Below are 10219 nucleotides of genomic sequence, written 5' to 3' on the forward strand. Positions count from 1 at the left end.
TCTCGTTGCAAAAGCTAAATTGTCGCAAGGGAACTTTTATTTATTTATTTTATTTCACCTTTATTTAACCCGGGTAGCAAAGATTATAGCAAACACCACTGAAACTGATTTGGTGCTCGCTAGCTTTGCAAATTCAGCTATTGTTGGAAGCCAGCCAATATGAAACAAACTATTAAAATTACAAAAGGTTGCAGCATATGTTGTGTAAATGGTGAACTCATACAGCTGTCAACTCTTGTCATTTTAATCCGTTTTACATTTGCTAGCTACCTTTTAGATCGAAGCCCAAATAGAATGATAGAAGATGATAGAAGCCCATCTCCTACTGTAAATAACCTACACACTGTGTGTGTGTGTAGCCAGCCAGCCAGCCAGCCAGGTAGAAAAATGGCAGAAAAATAAAAGACGGACATCAGAGTATTTTTCAATACACCAAAACGCATAGTAAGAACCCTAGTAGCCTAATATCTCAAAGACTAGTTGATAAAATGTTCATAAGAAAGAAATGAAATTCTAATGGAAATGTTTCACAATGATGTCATTAGGCAGAGCAGGCAACAGATGGCACACAGACAGCAGAGTTGGGGACAGATATGCAGGGACAGACTGGCAGAGACAGGGAGTCTCAGGTAAGTTTGTTGTCTTTGTTTGGCAACATTATGAAAGGTTCTCAATTTTTTTGACTTGTAAAATAGGAACATAATTGGAAAATGCCATGGATACCCCCACTCTCAACTTAAACTGGTGACTGAACTAAGATTTGTTAAAGGCAATGGTATTGCTGTTGTGATTAGTTGTGTAGTTTTGGGTACCGGTAGTTAGGAGTACGGCAAACACCTTATTTCTTTGGTTCCTCAATATACATTTACCATATTACAATGTAGGCTATGTTACAGCACTACTTTTGGTGTCCCCCTCAGGAATTGCTCTTGAGAAAATTTCATGTAATTGTCCCCTCCAAAGTTGATATCAGATTTTCACCCCTGTGTGTAGTTCCTAACGCAGAACACCCTTCTATACACACACACACAAACTGAATCTCATTCAGTCTCGCGTTCTCTCTCACACGAACACACACACACACTCTCTCCCCTCTCCCTTCTTCCCTTCTAACTCTAAAGACCATAACCTAATTGATTCTCATTTTCATTATGTTCTCCCAGGGTCTCTCTCTCTCTCCATCTCCCAGCGAACAACAAAACCCGAGGAGACAGAACAGAACAGTCTGCCTCTCACACTGTGAGGATGACACGACCCTCCCCCTAAAGAGGAAGAAATAGAGGGTCTGCTTTGAAGTCCCACCCCCGCAAAGCAAAGGTCAAAATAATAAATGTAGGTCCAATTGAAGGGTATGCAGGGGCGGGGGGACAAAAGGCTCTAAAAGGGGGGCAAATGGTATATTTTGGTCAGGCAGTCCCTCACAGTCCGTCACTGTGTACTAAAGGCATGATGAATTCATAGAATCAGGCATAACCAAAGACGGAGTAGCAGGGGTCCTCGTGGAGAGAATAGGGTTTTTTAACCGGGCAGACAGGCCTGGCTCCTGCATCCTACTCTTTTTGTAGGCCATCAGTCTTTCTTTCGTCCCCTCTTTCTTTCTTTCTTTCTCTCGCTCTCTGTCTGTTTCTCCTTTGCTCGCTTAACCTCTCAGAGACACTCTCTCTCTCTCTCTCTCACACACACACACACACACACACACACACACACACACACACACACACACACACACACACACACACACACACACACACACACACTCACACTCACACTCACACACACACACACACACACACACACTCTCTGACACATGCACACAAATTCTCCCACTTCAACACACACACACAACAGACACCCTCTCTGTCACACACACAAACTCTCACACATAAAACTCACACTCTTTCTGATACACACACTCATTCTCTCTCACTCTCTCTTACACACAAACACAACAGACACTCTCTCTCTCTCATACACACACATACACACACACACTCTGATACACACATATTCTCTCACTCTCTCTTACAAACACACACACAACAGATGCTCTCTCTCTCTCACACACACACACACACACACACACACACACACACACACACACACACACACACACACACACACACACACACACACACACACACACACACACACACACACACACACACACACACACACACAACAGACATTCTCTCACACACACACACATTCTCTCTCACTCTCTCTCTTACACACACACACACACACACACACAGAACGTGTTTTCACTTTTTCACTTGTTTGGCATCTGCATCACCTCTTCACCTCTATTGAAAGGCATAATTAGAGGCACTGATGAATCACAGAGCCATCCCATAGACAGACCCCATCAGCTGCAGCAGCTGCTGCATGTCACATTGTGGTCATTGTGGTTCACAACAAGTCACTTTCATTTATGTCAGTCTTTGAGGAACTAGGGACTATGTCATTTAAATATGAGCAAGTTGTGTGCAGGTAGTGTTTGGTTGGATTAAAAAATCATATTCATTTTCAATTACATTTTCATTAAAACATTTTTGTAAATGATTGAACGGTTGAATTATTTAACCAATCATACAGATTAATGGTTTTATTTCATCTGTAGGCCTAGTAATTGGTTTTCAACAAATATTGCATGACATATCTATATGAATATCACAAACTGATTTCGGTATACCACACCAATTCGGTCTCAAAGTCAATATATACAATAATTTGTAGTTATAATGTGTATAGAATATTTTGTGGAATTCAATATAGTAGGCTAATCCATTTTTCCCATGTGAGAAGTAAATAAAGTTGATCAACATGTGTAAAACTGTTGATCTGACTGTGTTTGGCATACAGTAGGCATACAGACAAGGCTATTTAGGGACACTGCTGCCTGACCTTTTCTTTTCATTATAGGCCTACCCATCTAAAAACGTTCACCTTTACAGTAACATATCAGAATTAATGTGTCAAATATTCATTCCCTTTGCTTTATTATTCCCCACATCTCCCAGACACGTTTAACATGAGGCGCATCATAGAGGCTCCAATTTCCTCTGGAGGATGCAACCAGTACCGAATTACATGCGCAATCCTGCGGTGAATCAGACATCACCACGGTAACCGAACGGTATTCACAGTTCTCTGCTTTACCCGTAAACATCCACGACTCAACCCTACCGATCGTCATCCTCGTACGCAGTAAGTCATTTTTCTCCCTTTGTTATAGCCTATGTGTGATTTATTGTCATCGTTTGTGTGGGCAATTTTATTGATAAGGCTTTTATGTCTGCTTGCGTTTACGTGAATAAATCCGTAGCCTACGGTATCCTATAGTCTACATTGCAAATGACATGATTCGATTGTCACAACAAAAATTGCCTGATGTGAAAACGGCATTGATTACATATGTCTTTGTGTTTATCTGAGTATCAATAATGGCGGTATATTTCAAGCATATTAATACGGTTGAGAGCCCCTCGATATTAATCGAATGCATGAAAAGAGTAAGCTAAAATTCACAAAGGTCTAAACAATTTCAAAGATGACATTGTCATTTGCGACAATGTATCGGTGTTCGAATTAGCTTTCATTAACGAATTCTTGAATTTCAATTTCTTCTTGAATTCTTGAATGTCAATCCATTGCCCTTGTAGCCTATGCAAAGAGCATCTCGAGCAGTCTGTGCCATGACATGAGGGTTATAGGTTATGTATGGTGCTTATCGAAACGTATGTTGCCACATGACGTGTGATGTGAGATGAGTTTCACCAGTCATGTTTATGCCATTTCTCTGTCTTGTTTGTTTTCGGGATGTTTGCTACCTGGCAGTTGTGCTTATCAGTGGAATCTCTGCTGCAGCAAACACGCTCTTTTCAATGCAGCAAGTTGAGATCAGATGCCTGATTAGTGAAGCATGAAGAAAAAAGTTAACAGGCCTAGACACTATTAATTTATAGAATCATTCCATTTTTGGGGATTTGTAAGTCTATGTTTTATGTTGTGTTATGTGGTTTTAGCATTTATAAAGCATTAATTCACATCACCTAGTTAATGTACTTCCCAATCAAAATATTCAGAGAATATTGACCAACAACATGAATAGAAAAGATTAAGGAAACTATACTGTTTGTATGGTTATAATGCCACCCACATCTATCCAAACTTTGTTTCATTCCTTTGCTGATGGAGGAACAGATTTGACAGCTGGCTCTCAGCTCATTCTGCATTGATATAGCATCAATCAGTCATCTGAATCACCATGGCACCCACACCTCCCTCCTACAGTAGCCTGCAATCTACAGTCTGAAGATGGTGGGCTGTAGTTCTGTACAGACAACCACATTAGCCATTATAGCCACCCACTCACTCCACCGTGCAACAATAGCTAGGCTAATGGAACCTGGAGGAAGTGTTTGTGTTTGTGTGTGTGTGTGTGTGTGTGTGTGTGTGTGTGTGTGTGTGTGTGTGTGTGTGTGTGTGTGTGTGTGTGTGTGTGTGTGTGTGTGTGTGTGTGTGTGTGTGTGTGTGTGTGTGTGTGTGTGTGCGTGTGTGAGACAGAGAGAGATAGCGAGAGAGAGTGTGTGTTTGTGTGTATGGTTTTCGTGCTCGTCTGTGTTCCTGCCTATACCTGTCTGTATGATTGAACCTGCGAGGAACTGACCTTTGCCCCCTTGTTAGCATCATCATTATGAGTCATTCCCACAGCGGTACAGGATGGCGAGCTACGGAGAAGGTGGTGTTGCGTTTCACACGGCGTCAACGAGCTCAGTGGCTTTCTCACCTTGTGTTCCACATTCAGATGGTGCGCTGATCGAGGAGGAGCGGGAACAGCACAGTTAGACCAACACACACATAGGATATGAAGCAAACCCACAGCGTGTGTTCCTGTGTGTAGCCCACGCAACGTCTTTACATGACGCACCGTGGCACTACAGCCAGTATGGACATAATAAACTCTATGCACATTGCCGAATGAAAGAGATACTGTAGACCTACTTGTGGAAATGGACATAATGACGATGACATCTAGTTTGACACAAACCTCCTAGATAGTGCAGGGTGAAGACAGTCAGAGGCATATCATGGCATCCATTTAAATAAAGCTCTCACCATCATTATCATCATCATCACCACCACTATCGTTTTAACATCATCTTCAATTTCAGCCACACAAGGAAACAGGGAGCAACTAAGTGGAATAAAGCCAAGCTCCATTACCAAGTATCTTACCCTCTACACAGTAAAGCTAAACTGAGTTGCGTTACCCAGCATCTAATCGTTCAGCACTGTTTGTATTGCGATCCAAATCGTCCAGACAGACAGTCATTGAGAAGTAGATAGAACCCAACAGAGCTGTGTTACCCAGCATCTGATCCTCTGCACTGCTTCTTTCCTCATTCAGATTGTTCAGGCAGGCAGACATGGTGAAGCTGGGCAGTAACCTGGCTGATAAGCTGGATAAAGAACAGTCTATGGACGATGGCTTTGATAACATCCCCCTCATCACCCCTCTGGAGGTTAACCAGCTGCAACAGCCATACTTAGACAAGGTAACAACGTGTGTGTGTGCGTGCGTGCGTGCGCGTGTACCAAGCAAATTATTAAACATGTTCAGTACATCCTGTCTGTATATTACATTACACTACACGTCTGGACACACATCAAGCCTACATCATACCTGAGCCTGCCATTGGTCCCTGTACTGTGCCTTGACCCAGCCTCCCTGTTATCCCAATGATTCAGAGTGCTCTGACATCACTCCACACTATCTCAGAGCCTCTTAGAATACATAGTAGATCACACACACACACACACACACACACACACACACACACACACACCCCTTACAGTTCTATTTAAGGCAGCAGCCCAGTTCCAACCCAGCGATCTGACTCGGAGTGCTCTGTGTGCTATGCTGCTGTTGATCCTCAGGTAATCGTGAAGACCACAACAGAGTATCAGCTGCAGCAGAAGAAAAAGAAGAAGTTGTACGTGCCGGGAATCAACAAGCTGAATATAAAACTCTACAACAAGGTATCAGAGAAGGTCAAGGTAAAGTCTTATCTAGGGGCTAGTAGTATGTTTACTGAAGTACTGCTGGGAATGGTGATATTCATGGTCGTGTGTGTGTGTGTGTGTTCCAGCTCACAGGTTTGATCCTCATCACCCTTGGGTTCCTGGCTTGTCTTCTCCTGCTGGTCATGTACAAGGCTCTGTGGTACAATCAACTTACCTGCCCAGAGGGCTTCGTTCTCAAGGTAGGCATCACTAACACACACACACCTTCTATCCAAACAGCTTATGTCCCAATGGTAAGGTAGACCACTGAAAGCATCATCATCACATACACACACTGCCTCCTATCCCAGTCAGACAGTCCTATAGGTTTTTATTTTATTTAACCTTTATTTAACTAGGCAAGTCAGTTAAGAACAAATTCTTATTTACAATGACGGCCTACACCGGCCAAACCCGGACGAATCTAGGCCGATTGTGCGCAGCCCTATTTGACTCCCAATCATGGGCGTTGTGATAGAGCCTGGAATCGAACCAGGGTGTCTGTAGTGACGCCTCAAGCACTGAGATGCAGTGCCTTAGACCGCTGCGCCACTCGGGGTTACATTCATTAAAACCACAGACAAGAAGCAGAGGTTGTTTCTCTAGCGTTCTCTCACAGAGTCCAACAGAGGACTGTTATTTAAGTTCTTATAATCGCCTTCACAAACATAGTTATCATCCAGTCCCAATGACTTACTAATACACCCTCTCCTATAGTCCGTACTTACTGTACACCTCATCTAGTACTCATACTGTATTCTGTTGACAACATATTTTCCCACCAGAGACTTCTAAGGGATTCTCTCCCACTCTTTCTGTCTCTTCACTCTGGGAACATAAACTCATTATCTCCTTAGGACACCTCCCAGGCATCGTGTGCTCAGGCAACGCTCCACGCCTGTTACTCTCTACAAAGGCCCCCTGTCTTTTAAAGAGCGAGGGGCAGGCAAGGCTTTTTGGTCAGGCAGTAGATTGGGACGCCCGTGAATCAGAGAGGGGCCTTTCATTAAGGCTGAGCGTGACTAAACTGTGATTAAAGGCTTGAGACGAGAGGAGGGAGATGGGCAACGGGGCCTTCCCGGCAAAGGCTTTTGATGTTGACGGGTACAGTGTAGCTCGCAGCGTTTTTCCACAGCTAATGTGTTGTTGGAGACATGAAAAGGGGCAGGAAATAGGAGAGTCAAACGGAGGGTGTCGTGGCGTTGTCTTCCGTTTAGCAGAGCGTAGGCAGCCAGGGTTGTTGTGAGAGGTCATTTCTCACAATACTGATGGAAGGTCAGGTAGTCTGTCAAGAAGCCTTGGATTTCCCTCAGGGGTTTGTTCAGTAGGCCGATGCTACTCAATGGAAAACGCTCTTAAGGAAAACTCACTTGAAGCTTCTCCTGTCAGAGCTTGGCAAATTGGTGGAGTACCATTCTTTCCCTTCGACAGCTTACGTGTTCATTTATCTAAGGATGGCATCTCAGGTGTCATATCTAATGAGACGAAGCTGGCACATCTAAGTTTGAATATGAAAAATGATTTCCCTGAAAGAACCTTACTCATGCTCGCCCACGCTGTGGAATAAGACGTGTGTGACTCACTTGTAATAAGTAGTTTCAATGAAGGGTAAGGCAGTAACATGTGACTTGCCCTCATCGTTTGCTGAGTCCTTCCACAACCCATTATCATGACCAGAATCCCTGCTGTCCCTAACCGTAAATAGAGGCAACAGTATCAGACGTCATCACTTTGCACACCCTCTTCACTGACGCTTCTGCCTCCTGGCTCCTGTCTCTTACAGGGTTGGGGGTCACTTTCCATTCACTCAATTCAGGAAGTGATTTAAAATAGAACGTTTTTCACATCCTGAAGCAAATGATCAAATTGACACCAACCATCCTCTCTCCTCTTCCCCATGCAGCACAAGCACTGCACCCCAGCAGCAGTCCTGGAGCCCTGGTACTACACAGAGCAGCAGCAGCAGGAGGACCCAGTCGTGCCCCCCCGCTCCAGCAGTCTCTACACCGCCCTGGGTCACCTCAACCAGGCCAAGAGGACCGCCGCCGGCGGCATCATCCCCGAGCTGCCCACGTCACCATGGTTCCCCGTCATCAACGCCCTGAAGCAAGCCGAGAGGGCCAAAGAGGAGGCGAGTCGTTCGAAGGAGTGAGGGATGGAGGGATTTCCAGAGGGGAAAGGTTTAGGAAGGGGTGATAAAGGTAGAAGGGAATATGGGATTTCCAAAAGGAAGAGTTAGGAAGAGGGGATGGAGATGGAGATGGGGGAGAAAAAAAGTGTTGTTTACTTGGGGGAGTTAACTATGAGGTATTCTGGGTAACGCTCCAAATGTCTGTTTAGGTGTCAGCGAAGGTGACTCATTTGCAGTAAAGTTAATCTCTCTATGACGTTATCAGTGAGGACCACAGCCTTGTGTTATGTGTGTGCGTGCCTATGCGAGCGAGAAAGAGAGAGAGAGAGAGAGAGAGAGAGAGAGGTGAGAGATGTGCGTGTGAGAAGCGTTGGAGAACTGAACATAACAAGATTCCCTGAAATTCTCACTAGATTATCTTTATCAGACTAACATGTTTTCAGGTTTTTATTTTATTCTGAACTGAATGTAGAGTATCGTTAGTAATGTGGTCTCACGAGGTTTAGCGTTATTAAATTTAGATCGAACTAGACATGTTTTTTGTAGATTTTTACATACACAGTTCGGAAATAAAATGTTTTGTTCTATTCAGGAAACACAGAGCCCACATTCATTTAGAAACCTGATTGTAAAAAACATATTTATCATGCCTTTTTTTCTCAGTAGATTTCCAGCAGCTATGAACAATTTGTGTATGAGGATTTTGGTACAATTGGGTACGAGGAACCTGAATATTTTCAGGTGGAAGATAATCAAATGGGTTGACGTCATTTCAATTCAGATGATTTTGAATGTAGTAGACTAGCAGCTGTACAAGTAGGATTCCTGTTTCATAATTAATATTTTAACATAACATTAACTACCTAGAGTATCCGTATCTTTGTGTTTTCTAGTATTTATTTAATTACCTATTTATTATGAGCTTACTTTTTTTCTTAAGCAATTTATTTGAATTTTTTTTTGATTTGGGTGAAAGCTTGAAGGATTACATTTTTTAAATAATTTATTTGGGGATTTTTAAAATAGTGAATAAAATGCAATGCGATTCATATCAAGTTTGCATTCATCATAATTCATCATAATAACTGGCAGTATTTTCACCATGGATCAGATTGTGATACTGTCATTATGTCACCATTCACCACCCAGCGTTTATAAACCTCGTTCTGTTCTGAGTGCCAAACGTTTATGTCAGACCCATCTGCTCTGATGTCATCAATAAAGTGTTAAGCTTTCTCATTCATTATCTTGGACTTGTTGAATTGGCTTTATTACTGCTTGTATGTACTTTCAATGCACAATAGCAACGCTCTATTTTTTACGATCCAGTTTCAGTATCTATTTACCTGGTATTTCCAAATTGTTTCAATTAAGTTTTTTTTTTTAAGAAAAGCAAGTAAAAGTACACCAAAATATATTTTCACTGTTGATTATTCAGAGATGAGTGGCATGCACAGAATTCTAAACATGACTTGCTTCTTTTCTTCAAACCTCAGCTTAGTTATCCGGAACTGAGCCATATCCTCCTCTCTCTCTATCTATCTCTGTCTCTCTTTCTTTCTTTCTGTCTCTCTCTCTCTCTCTGTCTCTCTCTCGCTTTCTGTCTCTCTCTCTCTCTTTCTATCTATCTCTGTCTCTCTTTCTTTCTGTCTCTCTCTATCTATCTCTGTCTCTCTTTCTTTATGTCCCTCTCTCTCTGTCTCTCTTTCTGTCTCTCTCTCTCTCTCTCTCTCTCTCTGTCTCTCTCTCGCTTTCTGTCTCTCTCTCTTTCTATCTCTCTCTGTCTCTCTCCTATTTCTGTCAGGGACTCTGCTGTGAGGCTGTCTGCATCTCATTTACACTCACATATTTTCACACCATCGCATTAAGCCCGGAGACGTGTGTGTATTTCTGTGTGTTTTGTAAGGGGCGTGTGTGCGTGCGTGCTTGTGTGCACATCTGTGTGTGTGTGTGTGTATGGGCAGGCTCATGTATATGTGTGTGTGTATATGTGCGCATGTGTGTGTTTGCGGATGCCTATGA

The 10219-nt window shown here is 42.9% G+C and overlaps 1 protein-coding gene across 2 annotated transcripts; it reads left to right on the forward strand.

Annotated features, from left to right (window-relative positions):
- Positions 1 to 2901: 2901 nt before the first annotated feature.
- On the forward strand, positions 2902 to 9443 carry LOC106564688 (neuronal vesicle trafficking-associated protein 1). 2 transcript variants are annotated; one of them, XM_014130937.2, is made up of 5 exons: positions 2902 to 3207; positions 5411 to 5558; positions 5941 to 6042; positions 6153 to 6266; positions 7970 to 9443. In XM_014130937.2, exons 2-5 carry the CDS (start codon positions 5430 to 5432, stop codon positions 8216 to 8218), a joined length of 594 nt encoding a protein of 197 aa, XP_013986412.2. In that variant the 5' UTR covers positions 2902 to 3207; positions 5411 to 5429; the 3' UTR covers positions 8219 to 9443. The 2 variants fall into 2 exon arrangements, with proteins under 2 accessions (XP_013986412.2, XP_013986411.2); XM_014130936.2 differs by having other exon boundaries at positions 2903 to 3207; positions 5941 to 6060.
- Positions 9444 to 10219: the final 776 nt, after the last annotated feature.

The sequence above is a fragment of the Salmo salar genome, chromosome ssa12 (assembly GCF_905237065.1).
Source record: "Salmo salar chromosome ssa12, Ssal_v3.1, whole genome shotgun sequence".
Taxonomy (NCBI): Eukaryota; Metazoa; Chordata; class Actinopteri; order Salmoniformes; family Salmonidae; genus Salmo; species Salmo salar.